At 41.0% G+C, this 20640-nt stretch overlaps 1 protein-coding gene across 4 annotated transcripts in view; it reads left to right on the plus strand.

Moving 5' to 3' along the window:
- Positions 1 to 20640, plus strand: part of mast2 (microtubule associated serine/threonine kinase 2) — a 145490-nt gene that overhangs the window by 9011 nt on the left and 115839 nt on the right. For 3 of the 4 annotated variants that reach the window (XM_080887876.1, XM_080887879.1, XM_080887880.1), the window contains exons 2-3: positions 16918 to 17068; positions 18825 to 19012. In XM_080887876.1, coding sequence (XP_080744002.1) covers positions 16918 to 17068; positions 18825 to 19012 — 339 coding nt within the window. The remainder of the gene's footprint in view (positions 1 to 16917; positions 17069 to 18824; positions 19013 to 20640) is intronic. The other variant, XM_080887878.1, reaches the window with a different exon arrangement.

Raw genomic sequence — 20640 nt, forward strand, 5'->3', positions numbered from 1 at the left:
ATATTTTTTAATATCAATACAACTTAATGAGTATAAATATTTTTGCACTGGTAGGAGATTTGATGTGAATTGAGGTAAAAATAATTCCACTTTATTAAAATTGAGCTTTCAGTTTACCTCCCACTGACACTTTCCTGTTAAAAGTCCTTGGCTCTCTGCTGGGTGATATTTCCAACAGAACCTCACATCAGTCCACATAAACCTAAGCTCTATTACCTGAGGACCTTTAGTAAATTAAACATTTGCACAGCACTGGTTCTCATGATTCCTGAGTCTTATTTTACTAAACAGCATGGAGTCCTAGTCACTGAAAGAGCAAACTCGTATCTATCATAATGATAAAAATAAATCATTGAAGCATTTTTGGAACATTTTGCCATATTTCAATAATTGCTCAGTAGTTATTCTGTAGATTAGAAGTAATGCAGGTCGTTAATTTCAGTTTAACAAACTTGGGATGTTCTGTGTGAATGCAGTGCAAGAAACAGACATGCGATGGATATTTCCTTGGTAATACCAGTCCAGTGTAATAAAGCCCTGTTTGCCTGGGATTAGTTTGAGTTGAATTTAAAACTAATCCTCTGGGAATTCCATCTGTGGTCAGCTGCAGGCCTAAAATGAATCTTAATAGACTTCTACAAAGATTGTTCCTGTTGAAAGGTAGCCCAATGTTCCTTACGTAGTCCTGCCATGGATGTTCTCCATCATATCATCTTTTGAAATTTTATTCTTCAATTAATATATCTTCATGATCCGCAGCCAGACATGCTCTTTGACATATGTGGACAAAATGCTGTCTAACTTCCATTTAAAATTGCCAACACCACCCTCTTGTGCACATGAAAACACTGAAATATGGAAGCTAGTTTTTGATGGAATTTGTAGTTTACAAATTAGAAATGGCAGATTTGGGATTAAGATCACTGACCACCGCAGTCGTAGCAACATACCAAAGTCCCCAAGTAATCCTGGTCCCTTGTAAATAGAAGGGTAGTTGCTGCATTGCAAAAATTCCTAGTGCCATTGTTATTAATTATTTCTTGCACTAATATATGATACAGTGATTTTTAAAAGATTCAAACATTGTAAATATTACAGCCAAATCTGAGATTCATTAACTGTGTCGTCATACCTTTACTATTTATTGTCCATTAGTTATGTTGCCATGTCATTTGATACATTTAGTTCAGAGTGCCAGATGTGCTTTTCAAATTGTAATTAAATTGCTCATTTTTTGGCTATGATCCACTCTGATGATGAGTCTGGTGATCGTCTTGTCGTGACATGCATCAGCACAATAACATGTTGGCTTCCGTTAAAAAGGCTGTTTTGCATGCAGTATACTTCCTAATCTGTACTGTCCTTTGCATCCCATGTTTGTGCTGCAGAAAGATGATGGTAAACTTTTATTAGTGCCAGAGCATCAAAAACCTGGCAGCCCTGCACAATTCGTGTTGCTTTTATTAGTAGAGTGATCGCATAAAAAGTCTGCCAGCTGACAAAGCATCAACTCGTGTGTGGCAATGACCCAAGTAAATGCAGCTTCTGAATGGTTCAGTATTCTGAGAGATCACTGCTTCCATGAATCTCCTGCTGCTCAAGAAAACTGCAGCCCAAATCTGATGCAGTATGCTTTCTTATGGTGCCACATGTGCATGAACACACATGTTGCAAAAATGGGCGTATGCGCACACATACCCATATACCCACATACCCACATTACACATATGTGTTTTTTCTTTTATTTGTAAGTGATTTGCAACTGTATTATATTGAAAGATCTAAATGTTGGCTCAGCCTCCGTGTAGGAAGGTATGAAACGTTAGGGCTGAGATCAGGGCTACTTGATAAGACACACACTACTCAGCAGCTGTGAGACCCCTCCTTATTTCCCCTGCTGCATTTTGCATACAGGCAGGTTTTGTCCCTTACTGTGAGAGGAAAACATCTTTTGACCAGTATGTTGACAATTTTCCCGATGCCTTTCTTGCTCATTGTGTTTGACATTTCTGCGCTAATATAATAAGCAATTACTTTGTTGATTTTAGTGCGTCTTTGTGAGGTTTTTTTTTGATACCTTGGTTTCTGGTGATGTACAGGCTTGTCTCACATTCATAAACTATATTTGATTAACTATATCAGCCACTATACAGTTTTTCTTCATGCGTTCATCATATACTGTAGCTAATTATGTGTTTTCAGGTGTTTGAATAATCTAAAAATTATCTGTAGCATATGACTGTAGTCAAGTACATTCAGGAATCTTTTGCTCCCTAAACCAACAGAATAGACCGTATGCCTATGGTAATTATACTAATGCCTAATGGAAATAATGTAGTATGCTAGCTTTGTACTACGAAGCCTGAGAGACTCTGATTGTTCTTTGACTTGCCATTACTCCTTAAATGATAAAGATGGATCTTATTCATTGCACTTAGCTTTTGTTCTTCTCAGTGGCCTACATACGATAAACATTATGATAAAAACATGTCTCATTGATCTCAACATTATCTCATCATTCACACAGCAAAGTTATTTATTTATTTTATTTGCTGGGACAAATCCCGTTCAGGTTTAGGTACACCTCAATAAATCAAATCATGACTTGAGGATTTCCTGTGCTGTGCGCAGAGACTTAATGTTTCCAGGGATAAAATTTTGTGTAATCCTCTGATTTTTGCAAATTAAACGTTGAATTAACGAGCTGGAACTTGGCTCGCTCTGGTCCAAACTGCAGCACTGACTGTGCATCTTTCTGCCATTTTGGGGATCATTTCTCACTCTGTCTGTTTTCATGGCTCAGAGCTTCTTAGTTGCCAAAAGCTGTGGTGTTTTTCAAGTTTTACAACAGAGGTTATTGTGTATTTCTGCACATATTTCATATGCAGTTTTCTATCTTTTTCAGTCAAGTGGCCACATTACAAGAACACATTTATATAGACACAATGGAATCGCATGGCCGGAGTAAAATTTTCAAAAGTCAGTCATGTTTTTGGGAAAATTATTATTTTTTTATGTTGTCAAATCTTAAAGTCAGCATAGTTGTGGTTCATGCAACAAAATAAGATTTTTCCACATACTTTTTGTATAATTACAGAAAATCAAATAAACTTCAGTATGATTATCTCCAAAAATGCAACCCAAAGAAGCCAAATGTTAATGTCAGGCTATAAAACATGATCCAGTAATAATACTGTCAGTTTATGTGGAGAGAGCAGAGATCCTTTGGATAATGTCAGTTACATCCATTCATTTTCAAACTGAGCTTCAACGACGGGTGGAGACTCGAGACCAGGTGTCTCCACATAACACACACCCCTCACATCTGAACACACATGATTGCACACGCATTATTTTGTGTCTTTCAGCTGCTGGATGAGAGCCAGACATTTAATGGGCTTTATCTGTGTGGCAGAGGCGAGCAGCTATATGAAAAGCTATTTAATATCTCAAACCACTCTATTGTTTCTGGCTGGCCGGTGTGAATTGTAATGGAAGTTGTTGTTGTGTGTTTTGTGTTAGGCTCTTCACCAAGTACTTTTTATTCTTTAGTAAGATTTTCCAGCAAAATAACGAAAAAATTAGAAATAAGATCACGAAATAAACTTTTAATCTATAAAAACATGATGTCACATTGTCATTGTGTTGAGTCAAGAGTCTGAGCTCACCCGTTGTGTCTTATATCTGATAGTGAGACAACAGGGAATACTTTCATTGTGTTCAAAATCATTGGACTTTATCCGTGATCATCGCCTGGCCAAATAATCAAATAACCGATCATTTTCCCCCAAACTGAAACACGCTCATGAATCTGTGTTTGTATGACTAAAGAAAGGTTTGATTCCAGCGCTGTTGAGCTTTTCCTCCCACAAATAATTTTCTCAGTGCGCACAGAAGAGGATGAGGAGGTGAGATGTGACATTTTCCTTTGTGACATTTTCTGAATGCACCCCACTGCTCGCAAAGAAACCTCCCCCTTCTAACATTTTCACTGCTTATTCCTGTCTCCTCTCACTGTAGCCAACAATGTGGCTGCATCCAAACTGCTCCACCTACTAATGAAGAGATCCACAGCAACCATCTTATTATCTGGCCTGTGGTTCAACAGTGGGTTATTTACTTCATGTCCCCCAGCGCGACTGAGCAGGCCAGTGAAGGTCACCTCACACTAGGAGAGGGAGGCAGGCTGGAGATGACCTGCTGAGCCTGACCTCAGATTAAAGCACACCTCATCTATCATGCTTTCTTTCTTTGTTTTCGTAGTTTTTTGTTACCACCCTAATCTCATGGTATGTCATAGTGTTATGGTGTTGGTTTAAAATGCACGCTTTCCTCTTTTGGAGTTTTGTTTTATTGCATCCTGATAGTTGTATCAAGTATTGTACAATTAAAGGTTACTGTCAGCTACTCTGACCTCATATTAACTTCACACCCAGGTCACATGGCTGCAATCCAGAGATTTTACTCACTTCTCCCAGGGTGACACATCATCTTTTACAAAAACAGCTTTGCATTAGATTCATTTAACAGTGACGTGGTTCTGATATATCTGATATACCCATGGAGCTTGTGGCTTTCATTCCTCCAGTGTCGTTCCAGACATTTGGTGAGTTATTCCCATGGTGCACTGGACTTTCTTTTAGTTTTTGTGCTTCAAACCTGTAAACTTGTGACTATGCCCACTTAAAAATATTGTCAAACAATCTATTTGCTGAGTTGTGAGCAGCAAAAACTAGAGTGTGGCACTTCCTACTGTTACATTTGATCTGTATTTGAGCTGTTCCTGACAGTTGTATGTTGGATGCTAAAAGATGGCGATCATTTGAAGTTTCTTTCATCCTTTGTCAAACTTCATATAATAGTTTATCACGTTTACTGGATAGATAACAGAATATATTCAAATATCTCCACATTGACTTAGTGAGACAGCGCAGATGTGGAACATTTGTGGGTGTTTTTTGGATACTCTTCTTCTTCTTCTCTTTCTTTTCCTCCTCATTCTTTGTTCCTGATCACACTGTTTATTTGGGTGGGCAAGTATGACCTCATGGTGACCAGACAGTGGAGTTACTTGTCTGTTTGGCTGGCTGTACGCAGACAATGGACACATCTTCACACTGATTTTAAAGTTTAGTAGTGACTCAACAGAGTCCTGGAACATGTTGAAAAGCTTGTAGCTGGGTTTATAGTTTACAGGTGACCTGGCTTCCTGTGATGTGATTACTGCTGTACCAAGCGCACCTTACAACACAAAATAGCAGCGAGATGAGAGTTAGTCTTGGAGCGTTTCAGCAGTCATCGAATCAGTTTGAAGACTGTTCAAGTTTAAGTGATAAACAATTGAAAACATAGAAGGAAAATCTGATGCTGTAGCAGCTGGAAAAATACCTCTTAACTTTTGATCCTTTATCTTGCTTCATGCTAGTTAGTTCTTCTGCTGCTGGTGTGTACCATAGTAAAGGCCTGAAAAGTGCTTTCAATCTGCATATTTCCTGAATGGCTAACAACTTGTAATTTACAAGTCATTGGCTATTGGGGGCTTGCAGTGAACACTAGTCTAATTTTTATATTCTACATTTTCTGTTAATATATTTGCGCTGATACAGACTTTTGGATGCACTGTTCTACAGTCCAGCCTTCCTATTGTTCCCCAGACGTAATCTTTTTCAGCATTTTAGAATAATTTCAATTCTTTTATTCAGTTACTACTATTAATAATAGTTGGTATAAAGTGGCTTAAGTATTCAGATTTAAGCATTTTATCTTTTTTTTTTAATGCCTTGAGCAGCGATGGGTGAACGACGTGAATGTTTTATCTATATTAGAAGTACAGAGCCAGTTTACAGAAGTGTCAAATGCTGGATCTGACCCATATTTTAGGATTTGATTGTTTTTGAGAAATAAGATACTGTCGAGTCATACAAAAGAAGGAAGTTCTGACAAGTTTATTGATGCTTTGATGGGCAGGACTGTACTCTGTGTCCTGTGATTGGGTTTTCTGTGTTTCCCTATCTCTCCCTGTCTCTTTCTGAGTATTTCTGAAAAGTCCAAACCCGTGTGGAAAGTACAGTTTGTGCTCTATGAGGTGTGGGCGTTGTCTGCAGTGCAAGAGGAATGTGTGGTGAGGTCGTTTTCTTTAGTCCAGTGTCTGCAGTTCTGTTAGAGAATGAACCTGCAGCCAATTCACAGGTTGTAATATGGTCATTTGTTACTGCGTTGCCACTGTTGCCATGGACAACAGCACCCAGAGGCAGAGATGATGGGCTCTTACTGATTAACCATGAACCCCTGTTCCTCTGTACAGATAGCGGTCTCACTGGGAACAGTTTTTGGTTCCAAGTCACTGTTTGAAAAACAAAATTTTTTTTCCATATCATTTACTGGTGGGGCTCACCAGCTTTTAAACACAAAATGCTGTTTGTGAGCCTTTATATGTTACTTAAAGAAATTTGAAGGAACATTGAGCCCACGTAAAGTGTCAGTGAGATGATGTGGTTGCTTATGTTGAAGTAAATGAGCATGAAGTTCGTGATGCCTGGAGCTGTTATTTTGTGGCAACACAAAAAAATCAGAATAGATTTTCCTGACAGGTTTCTTGCGTGTCAGGATCTCAATGAGTTTTTTTCCTCTTTAATTACAGTAAGTCTTGTGATTTTGGTATTTCTGCTCATTTAATTTTTGTTCTCCGTGGTGTTATATGTGGGACTGAGGATTGTCATTTGGAATTTTATGACTTGTTTTTGGCGTTAGAGCTTTGCATGTGGACAAACAGTTTTCCACAAACCACAGCTGAGGATAGGCAGCAGCTGTCCTGGCTCACTACACCCTCTCTGCATTGCCTGTTTCGGCCTCCATCATTCACATCCATCTGTCTGACTATTTTCCTCTTTCCTGTTATTGCTTTCTTCCTGGCTTTTCATTTCTGCACTCATTCTTCTGGCTCAAATGCAGCTAGAATACATCAACCTTGTATTAACTCTGATTAATAGCTTTGTATTTACACACAAATGCATGTGTATACACACACTGAGCTCTTATGGGGACACTCCTGCCTCTTCACCCACTGACAGAGGGGAAGTATATATGATGCAACGTTATCCTGTTCAGACAGAATTTGTTGTTGCACAATTTCATGATGCAACATACTGAATGATCTTAGCTGGCTTACTGACCTGTCTTTTAATGCTGGTTCAAATATGTTTATGGTAGCAACTAAACATCATTATTACAACAAAGGACAGGAGGATTAATTGTATTGTAATCTCAATGGCTTTAAACAATTATGAAAATGTAACTGAGATAATAGGGAAACAATATCACTTTTTTGCACACATTTTGTCTGTGGATAAATCTCATATCCCGATACAAGTCGGTTCTTATCTGATAACAATATATATATCACACTATAGTGCATTTTCTATAAATTCAGCGAATAGTTTATATAGTTGCCACATCAAAAGTACTATCTATTTTCTACATATAAATGAAATAATTGAAAATGAAGTAAATACAGGCCTTGCATTGCGTTATGTTACATGAGCGCTTCCCTGAGGCCTCTGGGTATCATTCCTGCTCCTGTATGGCCTTCGGGAAACTAGCGTGTCTGCAACCGTCGACTGCAGAGCATCCAGTCTCGGATCAACTGCACCGTCTAACTCTTACAGGGATGCGTTGTTCGGCTCGTCAACATATCTGTTGTAGCAGTATTGTATGCTGCGTTGCAGATACTTTGGCCAAATACTGGTGATATAAATGAAGCAACTCAACCCGTGTGAAGTATTTTCGGCTGGGCGTTCTGTACCTGAAGTTGTGTGTTTTGACCAACGCGTGAAACCAGATATTTAAAGAAAGTTAATAAATGGCTGCTACTATCTTAATGAGTCTTTATTATACGGCGTTTCCACAGAGAAAAGCCTGTTCTGACGTTTGGCTTTGTGGTTTATTTTGAGCACTTGACGTCTCTTTTTGCTTCTCATTCATAAACTCTCTCCATGCTCTTTCACATGATTCTTGCTTAGGTGGTAGAAGAAGTTTGTTGTGTCTGTGACTGTGGTGGGGAGCTGTTTACTGCAAATTTTAAAAGTACAGTTTTCTGCTCCGTGTCAGACTTTTCAGAACCGAACAATGTCCACGCTACAGAGGTAGCCGCTCGTTGAGGAATGAGCTCGTCCATTTGTTTTGACTGGTTGCTCTGCGGTGCCGTGGCAACTGTTGCAAACCGTCATCAAAAGCAATGAAAAATGTTGCAGTGAACGGTGTGGTACTGAGATCACCTGACACAAAATGTGAATGGGGGTTGAAATGTTTGTTAAGTGATGCTCGTTCACAGTGGATGAAGATTTACTCCTCGCTTAACCATATATCTTCCTGGTCCTAAATATGAACACTGGCATCATTCAAAGTCACTCCAAAAATGTAAAATCTTTCAAGTATTTTACCAGACCACCTCTTTGTTATGAAATAAAGATCTAAGCACATAAAAGCAGAGTTAAAAAAAAAGAAATTTAAATCTTTTAGTTTTTAACATGTCGTATGTAACATTATACTAAAAATTAGAGATACCCAAAAATCTAAAGTGAGCTTGTTGACCATTAAACTAGACTTAAAAAAGCCATTCATATAACATCAGTTATTTGAATCTTCTTGTATTTTCTGCCTACATGTATGTGCCACATGTCTACAGTAAACGTGATCTTCTATTGGCAAGGAAAGCTTAACAACTAAAAATGAAGGGAATAATAGAAAAAACTTGCTGGCCTGTTAAATCCTGTTTGACTGTTGACTGCAGCGCACTTGTACTTCTGCTGTGGTGAGCCTGAACACCCACAAATGTTGGATGCTATGGCAGTTTCCCCACTAAACAAAACATTAACAGCTAGAAACGTGCTGTTTAACCCTTCACTCTGCACGCTGCTCTGTGCTGTGTTCTTGCATCGGCAGCATTTCACTTGCAAGTGCTTGTGGTAATTTTGCAGCATTTCCTTAGTTCATTGAACAGTTAAGGCACCCTGATCATGTTTTGGATCTGTCGGTGTCTTTTGCTGTCAGAGAAGTCATGTAAAAGATTGCATCATTATTCATGTTATTAGTAATAATAATAATCTATATTTTCATGTATTTGTTTATGTTTTGCTGTGTGGGTGTAAGATTCAGTGAAGTCACAAGGCTGCGGTTGAGCTGCTCCACTGGGGACAGTTCCACTTACTTAACTCGTGTGATGCACGCACCACTGTAACAAGTTTTTTTTTCTCTCTCTAAATGATAGAGGGATCATCATCCGCGAGCTAAGCTGGGAGCTTGTTTTCAGGCCCACTTGATGACAGATGTGATGGATTGTGGTCTGGTGTATGTTACATTAAAGTGTGGCTTAGAGCTCTGTGGGACATGACAAAAGATTAATGTCGACCCAAATGCAGTGAAGCAGGAGCATGAGTTTGGAGGGAGCTGTGAGCTGGAGAAGGAAGAGAGAAGAGAGGAAAGGAGAAGAAGGTTGTGAAAAACTGGTTTTACTTCCTTCTTATGGTTATGGGTCTATTGTTTGTTGAATTACGTTAGGATTTGTTATTCTTAATTGGTTTTAAACTTTTTAAAATCTCTTTCTGAAAGCTTTTCTGAGTGTTCATGTGTGTTTTAACCTTCTTTGTGGTGTAAACATATATTAATTTGGTGCTTTTTAAGAACTAAACTCTAATACCATACACATCACTGGATTTCAAAGGTCTCAAGAGGCAACAGTGGCCCTCTCCTTATCTTCTTTGGTTCTTACTCCCAAACTGTTATCCTGAAATACAAGTTACCATGTACCTATGCAGAACTGTACATTAAGCTTTAAAAAAGGGCCTCATTTATCACAGATGGGTGCTTTGAATTCTGAATAGAAGTTCTCAAAACAAAAATACAAAAATAGTCTTTTTATAGCAGATACCATTAGAATACCAAAATCAGTTTCTTACGTAATTTTGTCAAGTGAGTAAATGTTCCTGTCCTCCAACTTTCTGTCCCTACCAGCTGACTAATAGGTAATGTCACTTAAGCCCTTTTTTTTGTTGCTGTCGTTTTCATATTTCATACATTCATTCATAAACTTGCTGAATGTACTTACAGAGCTGTGTTACATGCATAATGCACCATTGGTAGTGACCACTGCAGAATGCTTTGTTCATCAACGTTTTGTGTTCAAAGAGGAACAGGTGGCAAAGTCAACGACATGCCAAAAACTCCATGTCCTGGAGTGGCTACTGGAGTCTGGCTCCAAAAAGTCAATCCCTATAGACACCTATGTTAAAATGTAAAAACCTTACAGCAGTAAAAACATGTTTACAGCGTGAAACAAGCAAACAAAAAAGCTTTGGGTTCTATGGATACCTTTGTCCTTTGTAACAGCTTCACAGTCAGTCCATTTATACAGTATCTGTTAACTTGTTCATCCAGACTTTGTTAAGGCTTGAAGGTAGAGGTGTGGCTGATTTGATTGACAGCTCCATTCTAGGTCTCACCTTCAGTGTTTCAAGTCACTGAATTGGCACACTTGAACTGTCCGTGCCTTTGGTGCATTTTTATTGGAATTAAGTGTCAAATAATACACAGACTGGCCAAGAAATTTTAGCATGTTATTAATCATTTTCTTGATGCTAGTTAGCACTGATGTGCATTTCTGAACCTGTACAGTTTGTGGATGTAGCACCAAGCTAACTTTGCACCCCACCATCAGGAGTAGCATCACTGTAAATAATACGTCCTCTTGTCCCGTAACTGATTTCCCTTTGCAAACAAAACTTTCCTTTGTTGCAGCAGGTAGAACTAATCGGCTCCATTAATACCTGGATACCCATCACAATTGGAAATGTATCTAGCTCTCATCTGTGTTTACTTCCCAGTGACAGATGTACAGTATGTGTTTATATCAGCAGTCTTGTAAAGCTGACTCTGTGACAGTGTGTGTGTGATGGATCACAGCTGATGCTTCTCTCTCTCTCTCACACACACACACACACACACACACACACACACACACACACACACACACACACACACACACACACACACCTCTTTCCTCTTTGCTGTCTTCTATGTTAATCCATTTCATTTTAGTCTCTACAAAAAGCTTGGATCAGCAGATTACTTGTAATCACAGCTTCCTTAGCAGATTGCGTTCTGTCTGCCACCTGCTGGTTGCAGTTGGAGTTGCAGCAAGTTGAATGAGGGCGACAATCAATTTAAATGTATTCAGCCAGTGCTGCAGTGCTCTGCGTGTCTTGCGGGGAAGAAAAATCTGTGTAATCACTGACTTTCCTTCCCCACAAGACATCCTGTCATTAGTTGCACAGATGTGGCTGTAGCAACTGAAGGTGTCCATCAACAGTGGTGCAATGATACACAGTAATCAGTCTGACATTGGCCAGGGAGAGTTGTGCTCTCATTGCAAGCAGAAACAAGGCACTGCGATTATACTGTTAGTTTTTGTTTTTCTTTGTCCACTTCAGAATCAATATTCTGTATCTGCTGCTTCTTTCTTCTAGTTGTACTTCATTTATCTCTCTACAAAACCTATGAGATTTAGAAACATGAAAATTCATGACATGCTTCTTAACTGTAAAACAAATAAGTAAATAAAATAAGAGACACTTTAAGTGGCGAGAGAGAGAAAGTGCAAGAGAAAGGAATAATCACTTGGTTGCAGTCAGGTTATGCATCCATGTCACAGACTGTATTTAAAAGACGGACAGGGATGTCACCCCCTGGTATGGGACTTGAAGAATCAGCATTAGTATTTAAGCCATTGCTGTGTCCTTGTATTGTGCAGAGATACAAATACTGATAACAGATGCTATAATTTCACCCAGAAGTCTGCATACTGACATGTTGAATGAATTAAAATGAAGCAGGCTGACTCCTGCTTGCCAGAAATGTGTAGCGGTTCATGCATGCATTTATGTGCTGTATTTTCAAGTGTCCCAGTCATTGTTGCCTGTGGGTAACTTGTATTTCTTTTGTGTGATTCTTGCCAACAGCACCGCATGAAAATATGCTGTTTACCTCTTATATGTTGTCGACCTGTTGTGACAGCTCTTCTAAGCTCTTCTTATAATCTCACACTGTATTCAAACAGGCAGAAAAGTTATTAAAGTAGCTTGCATTGGGAGACTTTGGATAAATGCACATTTAAGAACTATGTCTGAAATATTTTTTTTTTCAGAAAAGTCTTCAGTGTCTCATCCTCAATGAATTCTGGCCTTCATAGAAATGGCGGAAGTGTGAAAGTGTTTTGTGACTGAGTATAATGTGTGATTCTAGCTGAGTGGCGGCTGATGTGAAGCAACACGCGCATAAGGTTTACATATTAATACTGCATGGAGGTACTGAATATTCATCTTCTGCTGTAATTCATTACTGCAGCTTTAAGTATTGGTTACAAGTTGCACATGATTACACTGTATTTAGTGGGTTTGAGGGACGCGGTTGGAGACTAACGGAAGCTTTCACTAAAACTCCTTCATACATGTGGCCGTCTGGGAGCTCGTGTGTACATGTTGCGAGCTGTCCAGATGTTTCTGGAAAAGCCTTGTCAAGCATTGGGCTGCGCGCAACGGAGAGGAGGATATGAGCCCAGGCAGGCCCTGTTTCCATGGCAACAAAAGAGATTTCCAAAATCATGTGAACCTTCTGCTTTTGTGTTTATGTGTGTTGGCTGTACTTGGGGATATCAAGGAAGTCCAGAGGAACCTTCTTTTATTAAACTGACAAACTGAATTAGGCTGTCCACTTGCTCTGCAGCTGCAGAGTTTTGATGGAGAGGCTGTTGTGGCTGTAAGTGTTAATGACACAGCAAGCATGTCTTGTACTGTCTGTCAGTTGAACAGCATGGGAAACAGTACTGTGTGTGTGTGTGTGTGTGTGTGTGTGTGTGTGTGTGTGTGTGTGTGTGTGTGTGTGTCTGATGTGGTAGTTTGAGAAGTAGATTTGGTGCTAGTGGATGCTTTGTGTATATATATATATATATATATATATATATATATATATATATATATATATATATATATATATATATATATATATATATATATATATATATATATATATATATATATATATATATATATATATAAAAAAAACACCCAGCACGCCCCTGCGGGCGGTTTATCCTTCAAGCTCGGGTCCTCTACCAGAGGCCTGGGAGCTTGAGGGTCCTGCGCAGTATCTTAGCTGTTCCCAGGACTGCGCTCTTCTGGACAGAGATCTCCGATGTTGTTCCTGGGATCTGCTGGAGCCACTCGCCTAGCTTGGGAGTCACCGCACCTAGTGCTCCGATTACCACGGGGACCACCGTTACCTTCACCCTCCACATCCTCTCGAGCTCTTCTCTGAGCCCTTGGTATTTCTCCAGCTTCTCGTGTTCCTTCTTCCTGATATTGCTGTCATTCGGAACCGCTACATCGATCACTACGCCCATCTTCTTCTGTTTGTCTACCACCACTATGTCCGGTTGGTTAGCCATCACCATTTTGTCCGTCTGTATCTGGAAGTCCCACAGGATCTTAGCTCGGTCATTCTCCACCACCCTTGGGGGCATCTCCCATTTTGACCTCGGGACTTCCAGGTTATACTCGGCACAGATGTTCCTGTACACTATGCCGGCCACTTGGTTATGGCGTTCCATGTATGCCTTGCCTGCTAGCATCTTGCACCCTGCTGTTATGTGCTGGATTGTCTCTGGGGCATCTTTACACAGCCTGCACCTGGGGTCTTGCCTGGTGTGATAGACCCCAGCCTCTATGGATCTTGTGCTCAGAGCTTGTTCTTGTGCTGCCATGATTAGTGCCTCTGTGCTGTCTTTCAGTCCAGCTTTGTCCAGCCACTGGTAGGATTTCTGGATATCAGCCACCTCCTCTATCTGCCGGTGGTACATACCGTGCAGGGGCCTGTCCTTCCATGATGGTTCCTCGTCTCCCTCCTCTTTCTTGGGTTTCTGCTGCCTGAGGTATTCACTGAGCACTCGGTCAGTTGGGGCCATCTTCCTAATGTATTCTTGGATGTTCGTTGTCTCATCCTGGACTGTGGTGCTGACACTCACCAGTCCCCGGCCCCCTTCCTTCCGCTTAGCGTACAGCCTCAGGGTGCTGGATTTGGGGTGAAACCCTCCATGCATGGTAAGGAGCTTTCTTGTCTTTATGTCAGTGGCTTCTATCTCCTCCTTTGGCCAGCCTATTACCCCAGCAGGGTACCTGATCACGGGCAGGGCGTACGTGTTGATGGCCCGGATCTTGTTCTTACCATTCAGCTGACTCCTCAGGACTTGCCTGACCCTCTGCAGGTACTTGGTGGTTGCAGCCTTTCTAGCGGCCTCTTCATGGTTCCCATTCGCCTGTGGGATCCCCAAGTACTTGTAACTGTCCTCTATGTCTGCAATGTTGCCTTCTGGTAGTTCAATCCCCTCAGTTCTGACTACCTTCCCTCTCTTTGTTACCATCCGACTACACTTCTCCAGTCCGAACGACATTCCAATGTCATTGCTGTATAGCCTGGTAGTGTGGATCAGTGAATCGATGTCTCGTTCACTCTTGGCATACAGCTTGATGTCATCCATGTACAGGAGGTGGCTGACAACTGCTCCGTTCTGTAGTCGGTATCCGTAGCCAGTCTTGTTAATGATCTCACTGAGGGGGTTCAGGCCTATGCAGAACAGCAGTGGGGACAGAGCATCTCCTTGGTAGATCCCGCACTTGATGGTAACTTGTGCTATGGGCTTGGAGTTGGCCTCTAGTGTTGTACGCCACATCCCCATTGAGTTCCTGATGAAGGCTCTTAGGGTCCCATTGATCTTGTACAATTCTAGGCATTCCAGTATCCAGCTGTGGGGCATTGAGTCATAGGCCTTCTTGTAATCAATCCAGGCAGTGCACAGGTTGGTCAGTCTGGTCTTGCAGTCTCGGCTGATTGTTCTGTCTACCAGTAGCTGGTGTTTTGCACCTCTGGTATTCTTGCCAATTCCTTTCTGTGTCCCGCTCATGTATTGACCCATGTGCCTGTTCATCTTAGCCGATATGATGCCTGACAGGAGCTTCCATGTAGTACTGAGGCAGGTTATTGGTCGGTAGTTGGAGGGGACCGGTCCCTTCTTGGGGTCCTTGGGGATCAGGACCGTCCGGCCTTCAGTTAGCCATTCCGGGTGTCTTTCGTTAACTAGCAGCTGGTTCATTTGTGCTGCCAGACGCTCGTGGAGTGCAGTCAGCTTCTTCAGCCAGTAGGCGTGAACCATGTCGGGCCCTGGTGCTGTCCAACTCTTCATACTGGAGACCCTTTCTTGGATATCTGCCACTGTGATGGTTACTGGACCCTGTTCAGGGAGATCGCTGTGGTCTGCCCTCAGATCCTCTAGCCACTGAGCATTGCCGTTATGGGTTGCATCCTTCTCCCATATGCTCTTCCAGTATTGCTCCGTCTCCAGCTTTGGTGGTGCTGTTCTCTTATTGTTCCCTTGCCACTGAGAGTACACCTTTGCTGGTTCTGTGGAGAACAGCTGGTTTATTCTCCTGCCTTCTATCTCTCTGGTGTACCTCCTCAAGCGGCTGGCCAAGGCTGTGAGTCTTTGCTTGGCAGTTTCCAAGGCCTCAGGTATGGACAACTTGCTGTATTTCTTAGGCACCTTATTTGTCGCACCTTTCTGCAACTCCGTTAGTTGGCTAACCTCCCTCCGTGCTACTTTGATCTTGCCCTCTAGCCTCCTTCTCCATGGAGGGTACTGCCCCTTGTGGCTGTTCAACTTGTAGCCAAGCATCTCACTGATCACTGCTGCCGTATTGTAGATCAGCTTGTTAGTGTCGGTAATCGTGGTTGTAGGTATTGCCCGTAGTGCTGCATTAACATCATCTAGCAGACCTTCTGAGAGTACTTCACGTAATCTTGGTAACCGGCTACGGGGGATCCAGGTTTCAAGCTTGGCCATGATCCTATTTTTCAGGTCAGTTCCTCTCGCACTCAACGATCCTTCTCCTATCGCACTTGGGGCTATGTACCCAATCTCGGGTGGGGGTGATGATATCTCCCCCCTGACCTGGCGTCCTAAAAACCCTCAACTGTAACTTCTAAAACTTTGTCAATAACTAGAAAGTGTAGATGAGCATCAAATCAAGTAATGTGTGTCCCTTTGTTTTGTGTGTCAAATAAATAAAAATGTGGTTAGGCTGAAACTGCTATTCAAACATCTGCAGTGTTGTCACCCAAATAGCATCTTCTTCCTCAGTGATGTCTATGTAGAACTGTTATTACCTAGAGATTACATGCTAGTCTAGTGAAACTGTAATGTTTAAAGACTATTGAGTAAAGTGGAAATTCATCACAGTCAGGTATGCTGAAGAAGATAAACTGAGGTATGACCTGCAACCAAGATTTTGAAGAATTCTTTCACCTATAGACTCTACCCTGCTATCCTTTACTGCTTATTTAATCTACATAATCTCTTTAGCCACAACATTAAAACTACCAGTAGGTAGTCTGATTATGTTGCTATAGTAGCATCTGTAAGGGGATGGGATGTAGATACCACATATCACCTGATACCAGGTACACCTACAGAGGTGTGGTTAAGCCCACATCGCAACTGCTCAGAGCGGTTTTGGCATTAGCAAGGGGGATCGGCAAATGTATATATGTTTTTTCTTTCCTCTTGCGAACCAGCTGAAACTTTAGATTTTCGACCTTGGTGGCTGTAAAGGATATCAAGGAAACATGGGGAAAAAAAAGATGAATCATGTGTCTTACTTTAAGCTTTGTGACTCTACTTTTATGGCAGAGATGACATCTGATTCTGCTGAGTTTGTGTGCTGCTTTGACCAGAGGTTATTTGAGAGCAGTATGACCCAACACATGTGAGCAAAGTCTAATGTTTCTTGTTCTTCTTTCCTCCTCATCTCTTTCCAGAAGGAGTTTGCAGCTCCTCCTCCTCTGCTCTTCCGGAAGCTGAGTAATCCTGACCTATCACCCGCAGCAACTGCTGCTACCAAATCCAAACTTCACCGACAGCTGAGCCAGGATGAGAGTCGGGCCCGACGTAGCAGCATGGCCATGACTGGTATTGAACACGTATACACACCTGCATATCTGAAAACAGGACAAAATCCCTTGACCAAGATGTCCATGTAGATGATGATGTCTATGTAGGATTAGTTTTTAGGTTAGGAAAATATAGAAATGTGTAAATAATAAACTAGGTGTGCATTTATTTATCAAAACATGAAGTTTATAATATTTAAAAGAAATATGAATTTATGTTTATGGCGTTACTCTCTAATATGAACATTTTTTATTTGCAAATATTACTTTTTATATATTGAGCTTTTGTTTGTAACCAGAAGCTCTAAGTCTAGTTAAATGTGGCCCCGCCCACACTTTAGCTGTGCCAGGCTCCTGTGTTATCTATGAAAATTCCACCTCACATTTACATCCACATTTTACCAAAGAGAGGTCATGTGGTGACAATCCCCCTCCACCGAGGAGATCATGTTTTTGGTAGTGTTTACTTGCGTATGTGTCACTATTCTGTCTTTTAACACGACAGGTCAAAAGGTTTTGATAAATTCTGATAAAATGTCATGGGGGCGTAGAATGGCCTCATGATATCGTTCCACCGAAATTTGGCTTATGACCACCAAGGTCTTCAAGGTCAGCTTGAAAAGGTATCAATATATAGAAAGTACCATCTAAGGAGTTAAAATATCATGTCAGATCTGACCTTTGACCTGGGGGCAATAGATTGATCTAAAGGTCAAAGTGATGAGGTTTGAGATTAGGGCTGCCACGATTAGTCGACTAGTCACGATTACGTCGACTATCAAAATCGTCGACGACTGATTTAATAGTCGACGCGTCGTTTGAAGCTTTGTACGATCCCAAAAGATGCAGGAATGAGTAGCAGGATTTAAGAGTGTAATAACGGACTGAAACAGAAGATGGCAGCACTGCATGTACAACGATGCCAGCTGCCGTTAAACCCCGAAGAAGAAGCTGTGTCCCAGAATTCATAGCGCGGCCCTGCTCAGTTTCCAACAATGGCGGCAGCTAGTTAGTTTTAATGTTACTCTTATTATTCTTTCTGGGTCACAAAATACACGTTTAACATATTTTTAGGCGAGAATGTAGCTGTGGAAACCTCAAATATCTGCTCAGTTTATCAAGACACCGCATATTTTCAAAAGCGCTCCGACGTTTTCGGAGACGTCTGTTACCCACTAGCTCGATAGCTAGCCGGGGGCAAGGTCACTAGAGCTGTGAGAACACCGGACTCCCGGCAAATCGTTTTCAAACCCACCGCCGTCTTTCGCTACTCAGGTTAAACATGATATATGAGTCACTTAGATAACTTAAAAATGTTATTGTTTGGCTTTTTTAGTATTTTATTTGTTCCTGAGTAAATCGGTTTGGCTGAGATTAAAGTTATAGTTTTTACACAGCTGAATAAACGTCAAGCAGACAGCTGATTATCAGAAGTGTGAGATGCTCCAGAATTTACTCCGGTGTCCTGTTATATTTTAGATAGCAAGGAGTTTATTAAACTTCACCGAAACAATCTGCAAATTTCATTAAAATTTAATAAACTATCATCTTTTCTTTATTTTTAGTTAGCACATACCTTAAACACTTAAAGCTGTAAGCTAATGCTAGTTATATAAGAGCAGATGCTGCTGGTGCAATAAGCTGTACGTTTTACGTCCAATGGATCTGATTAGTCGACTAATCACAAAAATAATCGGTGACTAGTCGACTATCAAAATAATCGTTTGTGGCAGCCCTATTTGAGATGTATTTCCTCTTTGCCCCCACCTCCCCAGGTAAACAGCTGCTGCCTTTGTCCAGCAGTCTGCATGCTGGAGTTAGTCAGCTGGCTTGTCAAGGCAACTCTGGGACTTTTGGAGCACCTGGGGCTATTGGGGGAGCATCTGCAGGAGGAGAGGCCAACAACCTGGTCCGTATGAGGAACCAGGCTCTGGGGCAGTCTGCCCCTTCTCTCACCGGACTGGTCAGTATCAAAGAAAAAAATTGCGCATATGTTGAAAGGGAATCTACAAAACAAATCACACTTACAGTTATTTACACTCAGATTAAGTCTTGAAGAAGTAATCAGGAGATAATTGTGATTCTTCCAAATGTTCTCTGTGCCATCCTAGATATCAGCCAAGCCCAGTATTGCTTTTTCAGATTACTTTCAGATTACATCACATGCAAAATTATTGGACAAATGGTTCATATATATAGAGTCCTACAATTAGCATGTAATGTGCAACCTTATGGCTGGGGTGTAAAAACAAGATTTTTAAATGTATTTGTGGTCTTAGGAAAATGAATGTAGTCTAAACGTAGTGTGCAAAGCCTGCAGAGTCGCTGTGAGACAGTCCATCGCAATATAGATTTTGTGTGTTAGACTGAAACTGTGCCAGCTGACTGCAGGGAGGTAGACTGAGGATGACTCAGGCTTTTGTGTTTATGTGTGTGTGCGCGCGCGGTGTGCGTGCCACCAGCTCCACACACAGACACTTCCCATTCACAGAAAGGGCTGCACACTGCTGAGACAGAAATGAGAGAGAGAGAGGATTTTTCATGTGATGTGTATATTTGTATCTGCATTTATGTGTTTGTTTGGTTAACATGCAGCACAGTGCTGACATCATAGAGCTGTAGTATGAATGAATTATGTGTAAATGCCGGTTCCTGACATGTCTGATACTGATTTTTGTGTTCCTTTGCTCTACTGTGACCCCTGTTGGTTGCAGGAGGGATTGAAGGACTCAAAGGGGTTTTCTGTCCTCTGCTTTATTATTTATCCAAAACATCTTCAGATATGTTGAAATCATAATTTGTGAACCTCTCTCAAAATCTTTAGCGTTTTCTGAATGAACCCTGACTTTCTGTTCCTTCATGAAATGGCTATCGTCTCTCTGTGTTTGCCATGCTTTAGAAGTGTGTATTGACTACATTAGTAATTTACACAGTACCTTCCATTATTAATTTAAATTGTAATTTATTATTCATCTCCAGCCTTCTTCTCTGTGCACATAATGATTATACATGCAGTGAATCTATCTCATGCACAGGGAAGCACGTGAAAATGACGAGAAGCATAACAGACTGCAGCTGAATGCTACCAACAGATGGCAGTGTTTAATAGGTAGAACTTCAGCATGCCATTAATCTGATACTGAATCCACGTTGTTGTGCCAGGTGTGTGGACAGTGCATTTATAAAATCTGTAGTGAGTGTGGAGAAAAATACATTAATCTAAAATGAATCATGTCATCAGTTTACTTTTGCCGCTTTGGATATCTTCATAATTAGCCTTTCACTCTGAAAGTCTCTGAGAGGAACTGGTCAGTGCAGCCAGAAGCACATTGTACCATGGATTCAAAATGGAAAATACAATGTGCAGAGTTATTCTAGTTCAGCAAATAATTCCAGGTGGTTATTTCTCAAGGGTAGGTTTATTAAAGTATTCTTGGCAGACTTTCTGACTTCTATCGCACTCACTTTCCTTGCATCTCTTACTAAACCAAGCTTCACACACATTATATTTTAGTCCAGTGTGACTCATCAGACTGACAGCTGTTAGCTTTTATAGTTGTATTTCATAGTTAGTCTATAGTCATAGGATTA

The sequence above is a fragment of the Rhamphochromis sp. 'chilingali' genome (assembly GCF_963969265.1).
Source record: "Rhamphochromis sp. 'chilingali' genome assembly, chromosome: 7".
In the NCBI taxonomy this organism is placed as follows: Eukaryota; Metazoa; Chordata; class Actinopteri; order Cichliformes; family Cichlidae; genus Rhamphochromis; species Rhamphochromis sp. 'chilingali'.